We start from the raw sequence: 25487 nt of genomic DNA, 5'->3' as shown, positions 1-25487 counted from the left end.
ATAGTTTTTGTCATCCGAAAGTGTAATTATTAATTTATTCCACATCATTTTATCATAATTCGATTGAATTTTAAAGATTATTTACAAATTAAAAATATAATTTTAATAAGTTTAACAAACTACTCTAACATTGACTAAGTTCTATTTTTTTATTTACCAACACATTTTATAATTTACAATTTTTTGAGTTTTTTTAACTACCTACCAGGCTCATGCCACATTACAGTAGTCGCACTTAGTTTAAATTTTAATAATTAATGAAAATAATATTTTTTACAAACAAATAATAAAACATAAGGAGAAATCAAACCAAATACAAAACCTAAACAGTTGTGTTACTCCTTCACGTTTTTCGTGTTATTTCAATATTATCTGTTGCTAAATTCATTAATGCGGGTTCTGTTTAATTATTAGTTTCACTTCCTCCGCAAGGTTCGAAATACTATTCATTCTGTCTTCATCAAATTATTCGTCATACTAACTCTCAAAAGATTTTATTTGATAATCAATAGTTGACTTTAAAACATTATTAATTTACTTTGGCGTATCTGCCAGAAAATAATAAGAAGAAGTAAACACTCGATCCATCTTGAGCAATATTAAAAATATTATGATTATTTGTCCATCATTAGAGTCGTCTTGTAATTCTGGCAAAGATGTGATGTTTGGGATACAGGTCCCGTGTCCTTAAATACCCATTTATCAAGAATGTCCCGCGGTTTAATACGCCTTTATGAAGATATCTGTCATACGTATTATAATCCCCTTGTTGTGTGCCATCGGGGAGATTACTCCATTCATAAGCTACAGGTCCTTTGGTCAACTTATCAAAACAAAGGTGTTTGCTTTAGTACGTGAGGACATAACAGGTGTTCACGTTTTTAGATATTTTTTAAACCGTTTTTTACCTAAAAAGGTTAATTCAAAATACATTTTGTTAAGTATACAATTTTCCCAAAATAATCTATATTTAAAAGGATCCAAGATATTCAGTGAACTACCGCCGGATGTTAAAGAAGCTAAAAACCGTGCAGCTTTTCGTGGGTTATGCCTAAATGATATAAAGAATACGTTTTAGATGAAGTGTGCCTAAATTTTATAGAAATATGTTGTACATGCAAGTCATTCTAAAGGTTTAAACAAGTAACTCTGAAGGTTTATAGTTTAAGTAACGAAATAAATTAACTACAATAGACTGTATGATCTATTTAGCAATGAAGATTTTATCAGTCAAATTCAAATTTGCGTTAACACCTTAGGCAGAAAATTTGTTTTATTTTAAGGCAATCTGTTGATTTTTTTCCTAAGGTCTTGCTTTTACGAATCACTTAATTACATTTTTAGACAATGTCGAAGTTCAGATATTACACACGATTTTCTAATTAGGTAATTCTTACACACTCCCAAAAAGCATTCATATTGTTGGTACTATTTTACAGTCTAGGTACATAATAATACCAAGACCAAAAATGTATTAAAGAAGACGCTTGCACATCATAGAAGTATACATCCTGTACGGGACCAAGTTAGTGAAGCCCGCACAAATACTGCAAATTCAATAGGGCACCGGCACACATTGACACCTTGATCTGAGAGTTTTTGCAGGGGCAGTAGGAAAACATTAAATTAAACAAGTATTACTTTCCCGAGAACTCTCGGATGAGAAGTGACCGTTTGTACCAGTTACTTCTCTATTTATTGGACAAAATTATACATTAAATTTCACACATGTTCAATGAGAGTAATTAGCGATCACCCTTATCTCTTCACTGTGTTGAACAAAACAAAAACATTAGTTTTTAAATGTATGGTGGCGCCAAAAATCCATTAATATTAATTATAGCAGTCGCACATTAAGGATGTGGAATAATATTATAGTATCATATTTATTTTGACGCAGATATCTAAATGGTTTTATCAAAAATATTAAGGACATCGTAAAAACTTGAGATCTTGTTATCTCATAATGACTTTGGCTCTGCACGTCCGATATACTCCCCACGGTGCAGTCTCTGCTGCGCCCAGCTACTCCGTCGGGCGTGTTCTGTTTCATCCCAGCGTCTCGTGTTTGCAGTTGATGTCATTGCAAGGAGTTTCGGCTAGGCAGGTGTTGTCGTGCTGGTGATTGGATCGGCTGGTGTTGTTGAAGCAGGTAGTATGACGGCGATTTTAATGGCCGGTCTAACATATATTCCGGAACTTGTCTGGATACGGGCTGTCCTGACTTGTCCGTCGGCGGCGGGCACGGCCTCAAGGACGCGGCCACGCGGCCAGCTGTTCCGTGGCAGCGTGGAGTCCATAATGACCACCAGGTCATCCTTCTTAATGGGTGTGACCGGGTTGTGCCATTTTTGCCGAGCTGCCATGGTGGGAAGGTATTCTAGAAGCCACCGCCTCCAGAATATGTCTGCAAGTTGCTGGCCGATACGCCACTGGCGGCGAAGGCATATTTCCTCTTCCTTTTTGCCAAACATGGACAAGAGGGGACGCTTTCCAGCCGACCCTAGAAGAAAGTGGTTGGGGGTCAAAGGCTCTTCGTCGCGTGGGTCAACTGATATGTGAGTGAGTGGTCTGTTGTTCACTGTGAATTCAGCCTCTGCCAGGGCCGTGAGTAAGGTTTCTTCTCTAGGTGCCCGTTCCTTAAGTGTGGTGCTCAGGGCTCTTTTTACTGACCGTACAAGCCTCTCCCAAGCTCCCCCCATGTGGGGCGTCATTGGAGGTATGAAATGCCACTCAATGCCCTGGGTGGCTATGGCATCAAGCATTCTGGCATCGTGGCTCAATGATACCAGAGCGTCTCTCATCTCTGCATCGGCTCCATGAAAATTTGTTCCGTTGTCGGAGTACATGGCTGCGGGTTGTCCCCTTCGCGCAGTCATCCGCTGTATGGCCATGATGGCTGAGTCTGCGGTCAGTGAGGCGGCCAGTTCTAAGTGAATGGCGCGGGTCGAGAGACAAGTGAAGATGGCTCCATATCGTTTTTCCCGATGTCTGCCAACCGTGATCTCCATAGGCCCGAAGTAGTCGAGTCCGCAATGTGTAAATGGGCGGATGTGATGCATCAGTCGAGGTGGTGGTAGCGCCCCCATTAGTGGTGGAGAGGGTTTGCTTCTCCTTATGTGGCAGGTGGGGCAGGCGTGTGCTATCTTCCTGCTTGTAGTGCGCAGACGCAGTACAAAGAAATCGCCCCGCACCTCTGCGACCGTCTTCTCCGTGCTGGGATGGTCCGCCTTCTGGTGGTAGTGGCGAATCAGGAGCTGAGTGTACGGGTGGTCTCCATCCAGGATGACGGGAGTCCGTGCTACACACTTCGTTTTCGCTAGAGCTCGCAGCCGGGTACCCATCCGCAGGGCGCCGTCTTGTCCGAAGAAGGGGTTTAATGGGTTCAGACGACTACCAGTCGGCAGCATTTGGCCTTGCTTGAGGGTGGTCATGTCAGTATTGAAGGCGTCCTCCTGAGACCTTTTTATCCATCTGTCTTCCGCCTCCTTGATCTCCTCCGCTCGCAGTGGGCCCCCTACAGATTTGTTAACTTTCATCCGACATTGTTTCACAAAGCGGAGAACCCATGCTGTTGCACGAATCAGCCGTTGCCATGAGGAGAATCTCTCGATGGATGGTAAGGCTTCCCTTGCAGTTGATAGAAGGCCGACGTAGTGAGGCTTAACCTCTAGTGTCTGGTCGTCGGGCCTTTTGACAGGTGCACGCTCTTTTGGCCACGCACTCTCAGGTAAAATGATAAAGGCCGGGCCGGTAAACCACCTTCCTTTGGGTGATAGGTCGGGCACATCTGAGTCCCTTGTACCGATGTCAGCGGGATTGAGCTTGGTTGGCACCCATCTCCAATCGAGTATGTTGGTTAACTCATCTATTTCGCCCAGTCTGTTTGCCACGAAGGCAGAGTACGTACGTGGGTCAGTTCGTAACCAGCACAATACGGTTGCAGAGTCTGTCCAGAAGTACGTTTGGGATATACGGGCCTGGCTTTCCTTGTGGATGGTCTGGGCTAGTCTTGCCGCGATGAGTCCGGCTTGTAACTCAAGGCGGGGAATGGAGAGGGGCTTCAGTGGCGCCACTTTGCATTTACTGGCCAGAAATGTCGCCTGTAGGGATCCATTTACTTCTTCGGTGTAATAGGCGACAGCGCAGCAGGCTTGTTCTGACGCATCGCAGAAGAGATGTAGGGTCACGCTGTTCTGCTTGAGATGGAGGCAGCGTCTCGGAACTGAAATGCTGTGTGTATTCAACAGGCTCAGCCATTCGGTCCACCTCTGTGTATGTTCAGGGGTAATGGGGTTGTCCCAGCCTATACTCGAGCGCCACACGGCCTGCAGCAGTATCTTCGACCGGATTGTAAGGCAGGAAATGAAGCCTACTGGGTCGAAGATTTTCATTACTATTGAGAGCAGCTGCCTTTTCGTGGGTCGCGTGGCCACTTCTGGGGTGATCGCCTCTTGGAATGAGTACAGGAAGTTATCAGTGGATGGGTCCCAAACTAGTCCGAGCACTCGTTCCGTCTCCGTACCTCCACCGCTGATCCGCACTGTGGAACTGGCCCGGTCTTCTGTGGGAACACCGGCTATGGCAGCTGGACTGTTAGATGCCCAGCTAGTTAGGTGGAATTCTCCTTTCGCGAGGAGGGTGCTCACACCGTGGACGAGTGAGGCAGCCTCCTGACAACTGTCTACCGCATCTAGGTAGTCATCCATGTAGAATTTAGAACGAATGGCTGCTGCGGCAATCGGGTTTTCATGTTCGTATTCCCCGGCTACCTTGTTCCGGACGAACTGGGCGCTGCTCGGTGAACAAGTGGCTCCGAACATCATAGATGACATCTGGTAAGTATCAGGTTCGTGTTGGTTCGGTAATCTCCAGAGGTAGAGTTGGGACAGCTGATCTTCCCGCCTTATCTTGATCTGCAGAAACATTTCCTTGATATCTGCGGCAATGGCGATGTTTCCCTCTCGAAAGCGCAGAATATTCCCTAAGAGGGAAGACAGCAGGTCAGGGCCGGTAAGCAGCTGGTCATTAAGGGAGGTCCCTCGGCATCGACTGGCGGCGTCAAACACTATCCTGATCTTCCCTGGCTTATTGGGGTTTGTCACCGCAAAGTGCGGCAGGTACCATTTTCTGGGTGCGGTTGTTGACGCTTCCAGTTTAGACAGCTTCCTGGCGTATCCTTTGTTGACCAGCTGGCTCATCTTGTCGCTGTAGGCTGCTGCCAGATTCTGATCTGCTGCCAGCTTCTTCTCAAGGGAATGAAGTCGTTTCAGCGCGCACTGCCGGTTGTCAGGCAATGTGGCTTCCGGATTACGCCACAGGAGGCCAGTTTCCCACCTCCCAGTGCGAAGAGGCCGGGTAGTCGTGTTCATTAGTGCGATGGCCCTTTGTTCGCTTGCCTGGGTTCTCACCGCGGCAGTTACGCCAAGAGAGTCGACGGCAAAGTTGCATTTTACCAATTCTCTTAGGCGGATATCTGCGGCTGATTCAATTTGTAGTGCCAGCGTCGTGGATTTATTGTCACTGCCAGTCCCGACACCCCCATGGGCGATCCACCCCAGTGCGGTTCGTGACACTATTCGCGTAGTGTCATGGTCTTCGCGCACTTCCCGTGAAACGATCAGATGAGCATTGTCTTGCCCTATCAAAAGTTTTGGGGTGACAAGGTTTCCCTGGGCCTGTTGTTCTGGCAGGTTGAGGTCGGAGATCGTGTTGGCGATGATGTAGTAGGTGTCACTGCTATCACATCCTCTTATGGTCAGCTTCACTCGGCGGGAGAGTGTGTCAGAGGTGCACATCCCTTTGGCGCCATGGATCCGTATGCCGCGGACTGGGCCGCTCACCCCGATCCGTGTCGCGATGTCAGCGTCGACAAGTGTCACAGTTGAGCCTTCGTCGAGGAGCGCGAACACCAAAACTTTGCTTCCTTGGGGGACGCCCAACATAACCTGCACAATTTTTAACAGCACGCTCCGGTCCGTCGTCTGGCGTCACAAGTTAACCTCACCGACAGCACCTTCCGGTACGAACTGTGGGTCATGAAGCAAACGGTGATGTGGTGATCTGCACCCTCCTATGCCGCACCATGCCTTGGTTTTACAGTCCCGTGAGTGGTGTCGATCCAGACACTTACGACACAGGTTCTTCTGTCGCACCATTGTCCACCGGAGGGCGAGACTTTTCTCCGCGAACTCGGTGCACTCGCGAGTTTTGTGGTTGCCACCGCACTGGCCGCAACTTTCACTAGACAGTTTGCGTTTACGCGTATTGTTCATTTTATTTTCGCGAGGCTCACTCCTCTTACGCGATGTAACAAATTCAGCGGGTCTAGAGTCTGGTTTAACTTCTTCACCGTTTACTACATGCACCTGCTCGGTCCGTCGCGGTCGAGGTCGCACTGGGTCGATCATCCCGCTGTTGGGTATAGCGTTAGCCATACTTTTCAGAAATGCTGCCAGCTGAGTTATTGTAGCTAGACTCGTAAGACCACGTGTCTCATACAGCCAGGTCATCCGTAGCGTAATCGGCATCTTTGTTGTGATGTCATTCAGTAGGGTGGGGTTGGTCAGGTATCCGTCAGTCCTAAGGATCCTAAGTGATGTCACCAAGTTCTGGACGGTTCCGGAGAAGTCTGCCAGGTCCTCAAGGGTTGCGTCTATTGTGAGATACGGCAGCTTTTTCACCTTTTCCAACATCAGCGTGGCTATTGCGCTGGCGCCACCGTATCGCTGCTCGAGGACAGAGAGGATCTCTGGAACTTGAGCGGGATCCATGAGGAGAGGGCCGACTGCATCCCGAGCCTTCCCCTTTAGTGCACGCTGCAGCCGGATGAGGTTTTCAGATGAAGTCATTCTGCAAGTGGTTGTGGATTGGGTGTACTGGGCTTTCCATGTGGGCCACTCGAGCGGGTCACCCAGGAAGAGGGGAAGATCCTTGGCCGTGGTCTGCCTTGCGATTAAGGCGGCCATCCGTGTATCGTCCTCTATCGTGCGAGGGCTTTCTTGGGCACGGGACGTGCGAAAACCCTCTGCTATTGCTGAGGTGATCTGGGACAGCTGATCAGCGCCTTTTTGCACCCACTCGTGAGTGTGCTGTGCTGTCTCATCGGCCGTAGGCAGTGGCGGAAACAGTGGTGAAAAATCCTGACTCGTAGGGAATTGCTGCGATCTGTTATGCGTAAATTCCACTTCTCCAGGTACTGCTGCTTGGGGCTGTCGCTCGGGGTACTGTGGTAGAGTATAATCGGCTATGGGAATGCTTGCCACGGGTGCCGTGTGTCCCGTAGTTTCCGACAGTATGTGCACTGAGCGTGCATTCGAGGCGGGTCCGGGTTTTATGATAGCGTGGCCAGCATTTGAGGCGGGCCGTGTTCCCGGCAGTGTACGCACCGGGCATGCATTCAAGGCTTGCCCGGGTGCTGTGATAGTGTAACCGGCTTTCGAGGCGGGCCACACTCCAGGCGCTGTTTGCACCGGGCATGCATTCGAGGCTTGCCCGGGTGCTGTGATAGCGTAGCCGGCATTCGAGGCGGGCCACGCTCCAGGCGCTGTTTGCACCGGGCATGCATTCGAGGCTTGCCCGGGTGCTGTGATAGCGTAGCCGGCATTCGAGGCGGGCCACGCTCCAGGCGCTGTTTGCACCGGGCATGCATTCGAGGCTTGCCCGGGTGCTGTGATAGCGTAGCCGGCATTCGAGGCGGGCCACGCTCCAGGCGCTGTTTGCACCGGGCATGCATTCGAGGCTTGCCCGGGTGCTGTGATAGTGTAGCCGGCATTCGAGGCGGGCCACGCTCCAGGCGCTGTTTGCACCGGGCATGCATTCGAGGCTTGCCCGGGTGCTGTGATAGCGTAGCCGGCATTCGAGGCGGGCCACGCTCCAGGCGCTGTTTGCACCGGGCATGCATTCGAGGCTTGCCCGGGTGCTGTGATAGCGTAGCCGGCATTCGAGGCGGGCCACGCTCCAGGCGCTGTTTGCACCGGGCATGCATTCGAGGCTTGCCCGGGTGCTGTGATAGAGTAGCCGGCATTCGAGGCGGGCCACGCTCCAGGCGCCACGGGGGCTTGGGTAGTTGTGAACCTGGAATCGGCAGGTTGGTGGCCTGCTTGCAGTGCGGCGGATGTCTTTGTTGCTGCTGCCAGGGCTGCAAGTAGGTTGGCGGTGTGCTTAACGTGCTGCTTCTCTCGAGTGCGCAACTCACGGCGCAACATTTGTATTGCATCCTCAGTTGACTCTGACCGTTGGTCATCATCCTCTCCGTCGGACTCCTGGGGGGCCGGGGAACTGTGGGTCAGGATGGGACCCCAAGCTGTGGTTGATTGTTCAATCGAGTCCGAGGCAAGCATAGCTTGATCAGCTTGCTGGGGTGCATCTTGGCTAATGGGAACATCAGTCGGAGAGTTGGAAGTAGGGTCCGGGGCTCGGCGAGACATACGTTTGTCTCGGTCTGCGGGAACGCTGGTTGCTGATCGCGACGCCCCGGATGACGTAGAGATTTTATGGCCACTGCGAAGCGAAGGCATCTTTACTGAAGCACGATTAAAGGCGTAATGCGTAGATCCGGCTCGAAGGACCAATTTGTACGGGACCAAGTTAGTGAAGCCCGCACAAATACTGCAAATTCAATAGGGCACCGGCACACATTGACACCTTGATCTGAGAGTTTTTGCAGGGGCAGTAGGAAAACATTAAATTAAACAAGTATTACTTTCCCGAGAACTCTCGGATGAGAAGTGACCGTTTGTACCAGTTACTTCTCTATTTATTGGACAAAATTATACATTAAATTTCACACATGTTCAATGAGAGTAATTAGCGATCACCCTTATCTCTTCACTGTGTTGAACAAAACAAAAACATTAGTTTTTAAATGTATGGTGGCGCCAAAAATCCATTAATATTAATTATAGCAGTCGCACATTAAGGATGTGGAATAATATTATAGTATCATATTTATTTTGACGCAGATATCTAAATGGTTTTATCAAAAATATTAAGGACATCGTAAAAACTTGAGATCTTGTTATCTCATAATGACTTTGGCTCTGCACGTCCGATATACATCCTGTGGTAGAAATCTAAACGATTTTAAATTTCTACTATCAAGAGGTCTTCACTGAAAGCACAACTCAAAATATTTCTCCGTTTGATGACAGCTCGATAGCTATTCAATTATTCAAATGAATGAGATGAACAGACCGTATCGAATTAATCTACGTCTCGTTAAGCTCAGATAAAAGCTTCGTGGCAGGATCAGCTGGTCACGTGGCGAAGGTGTTCAAAAATCCATATATTTATTAAGTTAGCCCCGCGACCTTTGCTCGATTTATATTCATAACCATTGGTGCTAGTCGGGTCGAAGGTACCCTCAGTCAGCACCAGCTTGAGATCCATATCTAAATTCATTCTGAACAAATAATCATCACACCACTGCGCAGGCTTGTGGTACACATTTTATTAACTTGTGCACCGAGGAAAGCACTTTTTTTATCTACTTTTAAAAAATAACAGGATTAAATAGAAAATCTCGAATCTGAGCAACTGCGTAAACTCAAACATTATTTTAAATTTATACTAAACATGATATGTATAATTTGATACCCATAATAATAATTGTAAATATTGTATCTATTGCTAGTCCTTTGTTTCGTATCTTGCAAAAGGTTCTATAGTTACTTATCTATATACAAATTATTATATAAATTCAAAATAACATATTCGTGACGATTAATTTTCTAAATCGATTGAATTGTTGTTATGCTACCATTAAGAGGCTGAATTTGGTTACTTTACAAAATGATTTAAATTATTTTTTTTATGCAGTTAAAATATGATTTAAATAAAAACTTTTTGTTTTTGCCTGAATAAGCACTTTAGTAATAGTAATATTTTATTTTTGTTACTAAAGATAATGACGGTCTTACGAAATTTCATAAAGTTACCCCATTTAATTCACGTTCACGCATCAGTTTAGGACATTTGAAACCCGCGCTCGCGGGGTTGAATAGGGCAAATTATTCAAATTTATTCAATTGAAGATTTGTTACGAAATTAAATTTATATCTTGATAAGTCAGGAACATCGTGCTCCATGTACATGAGCGCCATCGCCTATTGCCCATTGAACACGCGAAGAAATTATGGGTCCACTGATTAATTTAGATAGGTAACATTTGAAGCCTTAAATGATAAGAAACTATAAAATCTCATATCTTCTAAGACCCAAACCTATATCAAGTACAAGTAGAAATTATAAAAGGTAGTAGGTAACCCAAAATCTCTATTTTGAGTCTTTACTTTGGACGAGATAAAACATCTATCTTTGATTAGGTGCGTTTCAGGATAGACCTGAATAAATGTAGTGGGGTAATCGAATACCAGTATACTGCACTTTCATTTGGAGATTAAAGTATGAGAACAAAATAAAAAAATAAAATGGTTTTCTTCGACGTAAAAATGGAAGAGATTAATCGTGAACATAGGAAAATTCTGTGGAAAATGTTGAATGTAAGAAAATTGGCCTATGGACTTTTGGTAACCGGACAACTCAGAAAACGTTTGAAAAGTGATATGAAGTCAGAAATAGTGATGAAAAAACATCTAATAATTATTATTGGATGTTTTGGTCACAATCAAGACATATACGCTATAGGTCGTGATTGTAAAAAAGTACCTCAAGAATGCTGTTTAACTAGGCTAAATTACATTTTTAAGCAGAGTATTTTATAATCACTTTTAATGACTTTATATCACTTTTAAAAAGGGTCCCGATTTGTCAAGAAACCGTAATTTGACGCAAAAGCCAACGTTAAATTATTCATTTAAATGTTAAATAAATAATAAAATTAACTCAGCATTGAAAAAAAAATTACGTTTAAAAAATTGGTGTTGTCATAGATACATACGCAGTTTTTTTCATGGTCTGAAACTCTAGCTGCACATATAACATACTAACATTAATACTTATGAAAGAAAACTAATAGTTTCAAAGAATGAGTCTGGGGGAAGATCATCACGAAGACAGCTACAAGAAGAGGGCGGATGATGTCAAGGAGTAAACATTATAAAATTGTAGAGTAATTGATCACTTGAAATTGAAACCTGCTGAAGGTGATAGGAGTTAAAATGATTTTGATTGTAAAATTCATCTAAAATATTAACACTTAGGACGGGTTGTTTCACAGAATTTAAACATTCATCAAATTTCAAAGTTGTTTTTCATGTTCTATGAAGGTTCTATTCACGTTATGTCATTATATAAATATTGGACTATTGTTTCACAAAACTGAAATGATGAAAGAACTTGAATAGACCTTTCACAGAACTTTAAAACCAACTTTGAAATTTGAGGAATTGTTAAAATTTTGTGAAACAACCCGTCCTAAATTTGCTCCTTTCAAATTTTTGAACCCATTCAATAGAACAAAACATAATTTCAAAACAAAACTAGTTGATATTTTCGGGAACGGAACATTGAGGTCTAGCAATGGAACGGACTAATCTAGATTAATCTATAACTCAATATATATATATATATATATTTTTATATGAATACTGCACAAGAGTCCCAACTGCTCCCAACCGTCTGAAGCCAGTGAGACTTTGAAATCCCCAACTGAGGTATGTTGTGAGGCAGAAGGGTTGTGTGAAGGAGAAGTAGACGGAAAAGAGAATTAAATTAAATTAGAATGAAGCTGTAGGTAGGTATATACGGTTTGTACAGTATTGTAGAGAAGAGGTGCCTACGATCTTAGATAAAAGCATTTCAATGACGATACGGTCCACTGTACCTGTATATTGGGGTTGATCTGTGAAGCAGATAATTAAGACTTTCAGTGATGAAGATGCTTGGTAATTTCTGTTGACGGATACATGGCCCAGGCAGGCCCAAGTAAAGACAATAAATTTAATCTCGAATCGTGTCAAAATCTTGTGGAGTCTGCCATCTCAAAATAGTTCATTATTTTATCACATATCCAGGCACCTGATAATAATGTCGATAATAATCATAGCAATAAGGTTTCTGAGTGTTATTAATGGCCAAAAATAATTCAGTTAATAGTATAAGCATCAATAATCAAAATAACAACCACCTACCAATAAACTACGGAGTTCCGCAAGTATCCATACTAGGACCTGTTCCAAATTTATATAAATGATATCTCCCAATTAGATTTAAACGGTGATATTTTTTTATATGCAGATGATACTGCAATTTTCTACTGGGGTAAAGATTTAAACATCTTAATAGAAAATGCACATTGAGTGACTTAGACAAAATTAACAGTTGGCTCCAATCAAATATCCTAACAATGAATGTTAAAAAAACAGGATACATGATTTTAAGCTCCACTCGTAAAAAATTCCTCCTCATGTACCCTTAAAAATTGAATATAACAACCTGCAAATCCTGATACAGGAGAAATATCTTGGGCTGTGCATTGATAAACTCCTAACTTTTAAACAGCATATTCAAGATATTAAAGATAAAATCACCCCCTTAATTAGCGTATTCAGTCGGATATCATATTTGTTAAAATAAAATTAAAAAAGGTCTATATTATAGCCTCGTACACTTACATTTAAACTACTTGGTTGAAATCTGGGGAAATACATGTGAAACATATATAAATGAACTACAGGTAACACAAAACAAAGTAATCAAAAAGCTATTTCATTTCAAACCTAGAACATCAAAAAAAAATTATATATGGAAACAAAACTGTTAAAATTAAGAAAATTATATGAATATAATACATGTCTCTTTATTTACAAAATAAATAATAAACTCATACATACAAATACAGAACTCATTAAAACGTTCCAAGTACACACACTCTTTACACGGCAACACGATAAAATACATTTAAACACAATGCATACTCATTATGGCAAGCAATCCATTGGTTACGAGGGAAGCAACATATATAATTGTCTCCCAGACGAAATTAAAAATGAAAAAAGTATAAGTACATTTAAAAAAAAATTGTTCAGTTTTATGCTCAATCAACAAAACAATGAAAATGAATAATATCGGTGTGTAATATATTTATGAGTAATAGGTATACAGGGTGTCCGGGGGTAAAGTGCAGTAAATTCGTCGGGGGATTCTACATGATCGTAGGAGTAAAAAAGATAAATAACTTTTTCCGAAATTCCAATTTTTTCTTTTTCATACAAAAAGACATACCTGCTAAAAAGCCATAGTGTAGGTGCAAACTTACCCGATAAATTCGCAAGTGTGAACGTGGCAACGTTGCATATTTGTGAGTGGCGCGTATCCATGGAAACCGCATGTGAATTGTAAACAATAACAACACAGAGTTCGCCGTATGTTTTGATATTTTACCAAATTCAAAAAGAGAACTGCACTAAAATTACGTTACACTTTTTATTATAAAAAATATTAATAACTAATTGAACACTTAACTAATTTCATCGCTTTTTACTAATTTAAAATATTTTCAAAATGTCCACCTTCTGCTTGTAGGCAAGTATGTAAACGTACAGTAATATTATTTATAATTCGTACATTGTGGCGTATTTCATCTGCGGCTTCGTGAATACGTAACCGGAGATCTTCGACGTTATTTACTTCTTTGGCGTAAACTTTATCTTTCATCGCACCCCAAAAGAAAAAATCTAACGGTGTCAAGTCTGGAGAACGCGCCGGCCATGGCGAAGTACTCCCTCGTCCAATCCAACGATCTGGGAATTGTTCGTCTAGGTAGCGACGAACGGCAAGTCCGAAATGTGGTTGAGCTCCATCCTGTTGAAACCACATTTCACGTCTTCTATTTAAATCAACTTCTTCCAAAAGAACGGGAAGGTCATTCTTCAAGAAATCCACGTAATTTATTGAATTAAGCCTAGGTGGCAACACATGCGGTCCTATAATTTGATTGTTAATAATTCCAGCCCAAACGTTAACGGAGAATTGAACTTGATGGTGCAACTGCCTTACGGAGCGCGGGTTTTCTTCCGCCCATTCATGCAAGTTACGCAGGTTTATCACACCAGTTCTGTTGAACTGGGCCTCGTCCGTCCAAAGGATGTTCCCAATGAAGTTCGGGTTATTAAGTTGCTTACGAAGTAGCCACTGACAATATGCAATCCTTGATACGGGGTCACGTTCCAGAAGGCCTTGCACGCACCGATAATGGAACGGGTGCATTCCGTACGTCTTGAAGAGATCCCAGATAGAACTCTTAGGGACACCAGTCATTGCGGAAATTCTACGAAGCGACAATGTAGGATCATTTACAATTGTAGCCATGATGAAGTCTTCCTCCGCTATTGGTAAATTAATAGCATTGTTGTTTCGGGGTCTTCGGCCAATTCCTTGTTCGCGAATAAGTGCATGCGTTTGAACAAAAACACGAGCGTTGGGCACATTACGATTCGGAAAACGACGTGCATATTCCCGGCGCGCCGCTTCGGAATTTCCACCATGTAGTCCATAAAAATAATGAATATCTGCCCGTTCTTCGTTGGTAAAGCGAGGCATTGTCACAATAATTCAATATTAAAATTACGCCCAAAAGAAACACATTTTAACAGTTAGGTTACTCTTAAACTAAATAAAACTCGATGTTTAAGGAAAACACGCACCAAATAAAGATGTACTTTTTAGTAAGACTTAAACACTAGATAAAGACACTAAACTAACAAGTTTTTATTTAAATGAGACTTTTAACACTAGATAAATTAAATTTTCAAAGTTTAAAAGTTGGAATTTCAGAAAAAGTTATTATTTATCTTTTTTACTCCTACGATCACGTAGAATCACCTCCCGAAGTAACTGCACTTTACCACCGGACACCCTGTATATGTGATTTCTAGTTAAATAAGTGAAAAATGTCATTTTCTTTGATTTAGAATAAAATAAAAATTAAAAAAAAAAAGTTTTTTTTTTAAATTTTTTATTCATAGGCATATTTATGTATGCTGTATTTTTAATGGTCGTCTTTGTGGCGGCAAGGCTTAGTAATTATCCTTTTGGAAGTGTTTAGCACTCAGACGCTTTGTAACAGATGTGAGGTTAAAATATTTATGCAGTTAAGTGAAGCCGTAAAACTAGAATAACATATTTTTCCTTTTGATTTATCACTCACCGTGGTTGAGTGAAACCGGTCCCATCGAAAACAAATAGCAGACAAAGTTATAAAGAGTATGTAATTATCAAATTAATCTCCACACACATCGTTGCAGATGGTGGTGCCTCTGTGTTTTCTTTATATTAACTCCACACAGGAGGCCCTGACGATAATAATTACCCTCAGGGCCTCAAGGAAGGAAAAGGGTATGAGGGGTGGGTAATCTAGAGATCAGTGTGTCAAGGAATGACCTGAATGACCTGTCTATTCTGCTGCGGCGCTTGGCGATCAAGAGACAAGTTGGAGAGGTCAAAGTGTCTTCCCAATCGCAGTTGGTTGTCAGGTGCTTCCTGAACACACCTCACCCGATGAACCCAGGCACCACTGGTAAATCACCAAACTTTGCGAATTATATACCTACTTAAGCGGTGTTGGTTATCCAATAAATGGTTTCCGGGGCAGCGGTACCCACAACCGCCTCTCAAATTGAGTTATAATTACCCAATATAAAATAAATAGCATAAGATACGTTTTCAGTAGAGGCGAAAGAAGTGTGTGCTGAATAAAGGAAACATAAAAAAAGGTTTTACATTTTTAAAATCTCAATCATGATTGATTCAATCTCACATGGTACTAAGACCTGATGTTGTATGTTTTAAGTCATGAATACATTCAATTCGAATATATTTGTGGTATTAACTTCCCTTTTCGGTTCCGACAGTTTCGAACTGTCAAAGAACCGTTTACATGATTTGCTGCACAAAGTAAAGGCTTTTTCCCACAAAAATGTATGATGAAAAAAGGAAAATACATTCTATTTTAGTAAAATAAACATGTGTTCACAATAAAAACAATGAAGTATCTAATTATAGTAACACTGCTCCGTGACGTCCTCCGTGGTTGATGGGTAAGCCTCTCGACTAGCAATTCGTAGGTTGCGGGTTCAAATCCCGGCGTTTGATTAAGTTGTGTTTTTTCACGATTTTATAGAAAAAATATATTTGTGGCTCATTTCAGAGTGGTGGATACTATCAGTATCGCCCTGGCGTAAAACCACAATTCAGAATTGAAACGTTACTTGAAATGGCTTTAGCCGTGTTTGTTGACCAGATCTGAATAACCAGATAATTTTCCTCTTTCATATCTCCTTCCCCTTCCCACTACCTTCAGCCTCACAACATACCCAGTTGGGGATGGCATAGTCTTAATGGTTGGAAGCAGTAGGGAATTTTGTGCGATATTCACATAAAAAATGAAACAATAAACCAGTGTAAATTGCACTGCTTTATTTCTGCAGAAATCTTAAACTAAATTAATTGGTCAATTTAACAATGCGTATTTTAGCTTGAAATATCATTTCCAGCATGAATTTCTCCAAGTTTTCCGCTGAGTGAAAATGTAACTGAGCGTCGAGTTGTGATTATTGAAAGCGGCTTTTATTATTTATTTCACAGACTGTCGCCAGCCGCCTGCCTCTCTGGTGCGGTGTTTGCTTATAATTTAGCATTTACCATTTGGTCGTATCGCTGGAGGCCTCAGAACGTAGAGCACAGAGCCCCTGCCCAGGAGATGTCGCAAATATCTTTATACGATGCGGACGTATTAAATTACAGATATTTAAATCTCCGTGAGTGATAACCGCTGAATCAGAATCTTCGGCCCGTTCTCTAAAAGTGGTCGGGTCGCCTGACCTCTGACACGGCGCACAGGTCAGACGCGGATTGGAGTCTAACCGAAATAATAAATTATATGTATTTAATTTCTACAAGAATAAGAAATGATTTTTAGCCGTATGTAAAAAGTGATTTTTTGGAATAATATGTGGGAACTATTTTAGGGTTGTGAAGATTATTGGTTTGTACTCTTAATAATAACGTTAGTTATTAAGGTTCACACGGGTGAGTTATTTTTATTTATTGTTTTTAAAATTGTAGATAAAGATTACAATTACTTTAACCAGATTAAAGTTATGTAAATATAATATATGTTTTTGTGTAAATTAATCACATTTTGTTTGTATTCTAATGGTTTTTTTAACCTTTGGTTTCAAATTGATTTTTGGCGACTCATGTGTGTGATTGAGTTGCAGGTTTTCAATTTTAATCAGGTGAGGTTTAGCCATGAATTATTTTGTGTAGTATTCAAAATATAGTGTTGATGCAAATAATTTGTTTAAATGATAAAATGACGTATTTAAATTTCGAACATCTATATTTCATCAGTATAATTATGTTATTCTTGGTGAAAGTATAGATTATAGCTGCCCGTCAAAGCGACGGAGCTAACAAGATGCAGGAGGAATGGGTGATCTAAAGAGATAGCTGGGAACATGGCCGAACGATATTGAAGCAAAAATTCCCTTCTTAAGTATAAGAAATCGGAAAGCGTTTACTGAAGGCAGCCAGAAATCTCCTAGGTTATAGCACCTACCACGATGATGCCAAAATGCAAATACCAAATTTCAATGAGTAGGTACCTATCTTCCGTGGTTGTAGTTATGTTTTTGTTGAAGGCGAGATTGAGCAAAATAGCAAATATTATTTAAGTGCAATTTTAATAAAGGCAACCGAAAATTTGATCAGACATGAGTCTCCGTGAGTCTAGAGAATTTATTTTAAGCTACTCTCCAAGTCAAACATGAGAATTGATTTTGCTTTGATATCGGGTAGTCTTTCTAAAAAAAGTATCCTTTTGCAATTAGCTTTAAGAACTATCAATATATATTTTTTCTTTTTATCGTATTTCTAGGTAATATTAAATACAATCTCATTCTCGTTGTATGAATCGAATGGAAACAGCTTAAGTAAGTACTTACAATTTAAAAATTTTATCGACTTATAACTATATTTCGGAATTCATTTTGATTTTTTAACTTTTTATGTTCGAATTCACCCCTGCATAAAGCACCCAGCCGAGAGCGTTGACGTTGCATGTCGCCAGAAACGAGTTGAGGCATCCGAGAAACAAGTTGACTACAACATGACTGGAGTGAATCCATTCCGCGCCGTGGTATGCAGAGACCTGGGACTTAAGAGCGGGGAACACATAACACAGAACACGGAGCAGGCGATACAGCAAACAGCGTACAGCGCCGCGCAGAGAAGAGACCTCGAGAGGAATCCTCCGCGAGTGGTCCATTGTATGCTGATGAGTTCATTTTAATTATCGACAACACGGCTCTTCTTATTTCACGATTGACAGAAACAACACTATGGATTCGAAAAAGACGATGTAGCTTTTTCATAGTGTTATAAAAAAATTTAAATTGATTAATTTAAATGGTTTTCCTCAGCATCGTCAAAAGTGAGATACGTTTCAATAGTATCTGTAGACAAAAGAAGAACACTGTGAATCTTTGAATTCTGGATTACAAAAAATGTTTTTTTTTTCATTAACTCCACACAGGATGCTCTGAGGAAAATAATTTCCCTCAGGGCCTATAACATCTTTGGACATCCTGTGTGGAGTTGTGGAGGCTCTTTTTAAGTAAAAGAAGTAGAGGAAGTTCTGGGAAGGAAAAATTATGGGGGTGGGTAGGAATCTGGAGGTCAGTGTGTTCAGGAGTTAAGTGTTAATCCATCCCTCCCACCGCGGTGCAAGGCATTGGGTCGAGAGAGTCCGGCTGAAGAGGTCAAAAAGTCTTCCTCGAGCGGCCTCTCTCGATCCTGCCTACCACGCAACTGGTGGGCAGACAAACCTCACTCCATGAACCTGGGCACCCCTACTAAGACAAAAAACATTGCGAAGCACTTGAGGTGACTTATTATAGAGATGTTTGCTATCGAGTGAATGGTTCACTGGGCGACGGTACCCATACTAGCCTCTAAAATTGAAATTGTTGATAAAGATCTAAAAAAAATTACACCGGACTTGCTTCGTTCTTACATTTTGCATTATATCAACTAACCATACCTAACTAAAAAGTTGCAAGGTGGAAGAAAAGAATTCTTCAACCGTTTGGAAAAATACAGGTATACCTCTGGACTCTTATTTGGAGCTAAAGAAGCACCTTATAGGTTGTCGCAAAACTACAAATTAGGTACTCCCACACTAAACAATAAGACTACAAACTATGCTTGATAATCCCATCATCAAATTACTTTTTGAAGTGAAACTTCTTTACGCGCGTCATGCAATTTCGAGGACCGGAGTAAAACCGACTCATGACCGAAACGAAAATGCGGGTACCCCCACCACCGATTAAAGTTCATTTGATCTAGTCAAAGTTTTGAAGTAACATATAAATGCTTCTTAGCTCATCCCGACAACTGGCGTTGGTGGTGTAATGGTCAGCATAGTTGCCTTCCAAGCAGTTGATCCGAGTTCGATTCTCGGCCATCGCACATTATTTTTTTGTTTTTAACGCCTTTTTCATTCAATATCTTATTTTTTAGTAGGTCAGAACATTTTTTAAAAGAAAATAATATTGCAAAATAATAAAAACACTTATCTCACTGTGATAAAACATTACTCCGCTAGAGCGCGCTTTGCGTTATTGTGTTGGATTAAAATTATTATCTAATCCGTATATTATGATAATTGTATTACATTTATTTAATTAATTTATTTATTTTGATAATATGTAATAATTTACAGAAAAAAAAATTAAAACTATCTCCCTCTGATAAAATATCCGTTCGCTAGAGCGCACTACGCGATCTTGTGTGGGATTCTATTTCTGTACATTGTACATTATTTTTAAAAATATATTATATTTTGGGTGTGATGTAGGTAACATTATAAAACATAACAAGCTCTCATATTTTCAGAACCTACATAATATAATCAATTTATGCGGCTTTGCTTACAGTTGGTGCTCAGCGTGGTTGGCTTTCAATCAGTTAAGCGAGGTTCGATTCTCGGCTGTGGCATTTTTGAAGTGAAACCTTGTTGAGGTGGGGGAGCCGCTCACGAACGTTCTCTCTCTTCTCTTCTTTCCTCTCTCTCAGACACCAGCGAACTGCGCCACGCCAAGCATCAGCTGAAACTAGAAGTTTCACTTCTGTCTTGCGTAGGCTTGACACACCCACTTTTTTTTTTTCTGTCCCAGTAGTTTCTGAGTAGGCTCATGTATTAAACATAACATGCACAATCCAAAATTACAAAAACGTATAAAAACACTTACGTACCATGTACGGTACATTCATATAGATACCAGTGAGGTACGTAGGTACAGGTACATACTTTAATGGTGGTCACGCTTTATGAAGATAGTTATTACATTTATTTTGTTTAACCCTTTACTAGTTTTCCATTATCTGACATGATCTACGAAGCTACAAAATATGACCAAGGATATCTCTTTGTTAATTCACATCATTTCCCGTTCGAGTTCCATTGAACTTCAATAAGGTACGGAGACACATAAAGGGCGTTATTTGTCACGCGGCTCTCGGCTCCGCTCATCCATCAATCGCGCCGGTGTTTGGTGTTTGGACAGTTGTCGTGAGTTTGACAGTTCGGCGAAAGGCCGCTATGGCGGAGGTCAGCAGTCAGCAGTCAGCAGTCAACCGTCAATCCGTTGTCGGGGGAGACACCCAACTCAGGCAATCAAGCGATCGCGGGGAGGCTGTGACATCACCTTCATTGAGAAAACAGGCGGAATGACGATGTTTTGATCGCGTGTTAGACGTGTTCCCCGACACCTTTGCTGGTGGTCATGGGCGGCAGGTTACAAGAGCGATAGTATATATTTTTTAAATAATTTTCCAGATTGGAAGAAACTATAGAGCCGGCACAGTGATGGACTGCATTTCAAACATGAGACGTGCTGGAAAGGACTTTGGCTCTGTTTAGTGACATGTTCTGAATATCCTGATAGGTAGTTTCCAATCTTCCTGTTATCGTTATCTGTACCATCACCCGCTAACTTCACCCTCACCAGATTTTTCTTTCAACCTGATGTATGCAGTTAACATAAACGTCATGAACGCTTTATATATTTTTAGTGACTTGAATATATAATCTAAATAGCCAGAAGCTTATCAATTATTGATTTCTATCCATCACCATTCAAAATATCGTTTTATTTGAGCGCCACTGCATTTCAGAAATTGGGTAACCACCGGCTCCGGTGATTTAAAATTCCTGTTCTGTATCTCACAAAAAAACATCTGACGAAATAATTCTCAAAAAATAATTCATTTCGGCTATCGATATGTTTCAAGTAACTCAAATTTGTTTTGAATTTGAGTCCCATTTTCAAAATTAGAACTTACTGTGGAAAGAATTCAAACAAGTGATAAAACATATTAAGCTAGTCAAACTGAGGACGTGCTACAACAATGCAACTCATGCACTCATTCCCTGCCTTATTTTGCCACCGACTATCCAGCTTCTGGGGCAGGACACAAAAACCAACAAACGTCACCATCGTGGCTGCTTCTCAGAGTGTCTCAGCTCTCCACCTAATGAGCGATGGGTGCAGAAGATACGATGACTTTTCTGATGGACGACCCTTTAGTTTTAATTTAATTTAATTTACTTATTTACGTAATGTTTTTATTTTATGTAATCATTAGGTACCCACGTATTATGTTTTTTTTTACTATTTTCTATAAATTATGTAATATGGAAGATTTGACTGATTTATTCTCCCAATCCTGCTGGATTAAAAACTTACGTGATATTTTTAACAGAAATTTATTTAGATTTTCATTGAAACTGTTTTTTTAAGAATTCAAAGTATTCCGTGATTTTTCACCGGTCTGCGTCAGTTTATGTTATTCATCCACAATGTGAATCTTTTTTGTATAAATAATTTAAATGTAAATGAAAAAACCCAATGTTTATAGTGAAATTATGCATAAGCATTGACTTAAGAGGAACAAAGTACTTGACCAAACTGAATTATATTTTTTTAGTCAAAAGGTACAGCAAATATCTTGTACGAATATGTGCTGCTTTATTTATTTTTGTTTTGGATTATAAAATATCACCCATTAAAGAATTCAACTATTCACGATTTCGGAGGCAACTTTGACAATTTTGAGTTGACAATTATTAAAGAGAATCTATCCCAATGTACTATTTAAATACAAGGAAAAATAAATTTTAAAATAAAACATCGATAAAAGGGCGTTTTCGTGTTGGAATTTAAAGTTCATGTTCAAAAAATTTGTGTTCCAAAGTAATTGAAAATTAAACTTAAACCCATCAAAATACTTTTTTTACCAATTAATATATTTATATTTGCATAGTATAAAAGGATAACTTATTTTTAGTGTGTATTATTAAATCTCAAATAATTGCTAAATTTTTCACTAAAATCGTGAAAAATCTTTTTCTTTAATTGCCCATATTCAACACAAATAAATGAAATATTAATTAATTATTCAGTTTGATTGCGTATTTTTGCCTCAAATCCAAATTTAAGTTTGAGGCTAGGGTATAAAATTAAAACAAAAGGTTATCTTAATGCTGAAAAAACAGTAACCATCGCCCTCCACTGCATAGTACCTAATGTCAAAGTTCACGTATGTTTTTGGTTCACCAGCCGGCATTAACGAAGCGATGACGCCGGGTGAAATCGGTTACAAGGCGCGGCCGAGCGTCATTGTTGCCTCGGCCGGACATCGCCGAACTAAACCGAGCATTACCGAGCACGCTTTTATAATTTTATAGGCAGATAATTTTTTAACAGACATTTGATTTAATGAATTAGCGAGACTATCGACAATTTCATAATCGCGAGCTTTGTTTTGCTTTGTTTTGCAAGGAACAACATTATTTTAGTTAACTTTATATTTATTAAGAAGCCGTTATTTTGAAGCATTTTCACGGTATTAGTATGCATATAGAGTGCGATAAACAAAGTTGTTTTTAATTCATAATAATTTTGTATCCCCGATGACAGTTTATTTTGAGCACATATTTTTGGGAAAAAAATCGTTTTAGTGCTTGCGTAGTGCACTGCGTAAACCTTATAATTATAAATTTTTATCTCTAAACAGGAATTGTTGGTTCTCTTCTATTTTTAAATGAAACAATTTAACTTGGTTTGAACATATAAATATTAAATTTTTTAATAAACGCCGACCGGTTTCGGAATAACCGATCTTTCTTTTGGTCTACAAAGTATATATTTTGCCCTGAGGAAGGAACGGTTGTTCCGAAACCGGTCGGCGTTTATTAAAAAAAATATATATACACATATAGTGGTTCAAACAAAGTTAATTTTTTTCATTTATATATAAGGATAACCACAAGTTTATAGCTATTTTCAAAAGTATCTTCTATCTTTGCCCAAAAATATGAAGAAAATCAGTCGCGAAGGGAAGTAAACATTGATTTTCTGAAATATTTGTAATAAGCATTTACTTTGTGGCTCGTCATAATTTATAATAAAAGATACAAATTTGTTTTAGACCACTTTAATTTTAATTGTACTCTACCGCTTTCTTCGTCGGGAGAATATTAAAAATGACGAAGGAAGGGTGTTTCCGAAACCGGTAAAGTACAATTAAAATTAAAGTGGTCTAAAACAAATTTATATCATTTATTTTAAATTGATTTTCTTATTATTTTCACTGCGCAGCAAGATTGTATTGTGGCATTTACAGATTTACATTGGGATTTTTTATACGGTCCTATTTAGTTAGTATCATAATAGAGATATCAACTTATCAACAATGGGCAAAATGGATAACGCAAAAGTTGTTTTATTTTCGAGAGATCACATCGATTTTTCAGAAACAAATGCTCTGTTGTTCGATTTGATTTAATGCTAGTATTATGAGAAAATCAATCTAGCATTACAATACATACTATCAATATTTATTAAAGTGTTAAAGTTGCTAAGGTAATCTCTTTTGATTCGATGTACCAGCATTACTGGTAATGTGAAATTACTGGCGGGCTATGGGAAGCTTTTGGTTGGGAATGCCGGTGAGGCGGGGCTGAAGATTATATGAAAACATTATTGTTCGTCTTGTGGTAACGCCCTAAACCCTATCACTGTCGTTTCATTATGAATACGTAACATGAAAAACATATCGTTGAAGACATTATAGTTTTGTAAATATTTTAAACCGTATCGATGCTTTTCATCGCGAGTTGTTGGCTACACTAGGTAAAACAATTACCTACAAATAATAAAAAAAACATATTACGAATTTATATATATATATATATATAAAAACATACACTGTGTGTCATAGTTTGAGACACCTACTCTTTTCACCATAAAAGAGAAACAGATTTTTTAAAACAGTATCAGAAATACTAGGGCCTTCATGGGCGACACTTTCCACCATGCGAATTCATAAGGCTAAGGCTAAGAATCGAGATGTGATTTCTGAAAGCTTCGAGAATATTTTTGATGTAGATTTTGTCTTTAGATCTATTCAGATTATTTTGAAGTACATCTATTAGAATTTTATTTTCATTTTCTTGGGGAAGAAGGTTCAATCCTCAGTCAAACAAAAGAAAGGCAAAAAATGTAATTACTATAATACATCCATTTTTACTATTAGATGTATTTTAGTAAAAAAAAATGTTATATGGGATTTCTGTAAATTATGCAGTAAATTTATGCAGTTTTTTGCTTGGTGATACTGTGAATGCGCTTCGTGAACACCTCACAAGGAGAACCTATACAAGTATTCATGTTTGTTGGTTAATTTATAATATTTATTTTTGTTTTGCTTTTATATATATAAAATCAAGAGATAAATACGTTTTTATTAAACAGTTAGAATAATTTCAAACCCTATTACGAAAGAGTGATTAAAGCAAATCATTAAAAAAATATATCATTTTTACTATGGATACTTTCGGGAAAGTTTTTTGTGGATAGTATTATACTAAGCGGAAAGTAAGAGAAGGAATATCTTGTTATTGATTCAGGCCGAGACATATTTGTGATCAACTGTAGTTCTTCCATTTTATTGGATTAATTACTTAATAACTTTTGTAGGTATACCCGTCAATGTAATATATCATCGAAGAAGAAGATAATACTGAAAATCTAAACGGAACGTGAAACAGATTGAGACACAGAAAAATAAAAGGTAACAAATAAAATAAAAGTAATAAAAATGTACTGAATAATACACTGAATTTGAATTATGGGATCGACAAAAATGACGTCAAATAAATAGGTCCCAATGACCGTGTTTGTTGAGACGTTGTCCCAGTTAGACAGAGATTCTGGGTTCGATTCCTTGTTAAGACGGTTACTTTTTTAATTTTTCTGTGTCTTGGTCTGTTTCACGTTTCATCAAGAGTTATTAGTATTATCTTCATCTTCAACGAATTATTGTAGATATATTTAAAGTTAGTAGTTGTTTCAGTGTTTAGCCAAAAGAGACAAAAAATATTCTTGATGCTTGAAACATTATTTTACACAACGAAAATTTAGATGATGATACAAAGGGTTAACATTTATTTATGCGAA

The 25487-nt window shown here is 39.7% G+C and overlaps 1 protein-coding gene across 1 annotated transcript; it reads right to left on the bottom strand.

Annotated features, from left to right (window-relative positions):
- Positions 1 to 2099: 2099 nt before the first annotated feature.
- On the bottom strand, positions 2100 to 8519 carry LOC149426296 (uncharacterized). Its single transcript, XM_089635508.1, has 3 exons — positions 8198 to 8519; positions 6134 to 7462; positions 2100 to 5926 (listed from the first exon to the last, which is right to left on the bottom strand). The coding sequence occupies exons 1-3, from the start codon at positions 8517 to 8519 to the stop codon at positions 2100 to 2102; spliced, it is 5478 nt and encodes a 1825-aa protein (XP_089491634.1).
- Positions 8520 to 25487: the final 16968 nt, after the last annotated feature.

The sequence above is a fragment of the Hesperophylax consimilis genome, chromosome 1 (assembly GCF_061612785.1).
Source record: "Hesperophylax consimilis isolate HC1 chromosome 1, BYU_Hcon_1.0, whole genome shotgun sequence".
NCBI classification, from domain to species: domain Eukaryota; kingdom Metazoa; phylum Arthropoda; class Insecta; order Trichoptera; family Limnephilidae; genus Hesperophylax; species Hesperophylax consimilis.
This window is presented reverse-complemented; position numbering and strand designations above follow the sequence as displayed.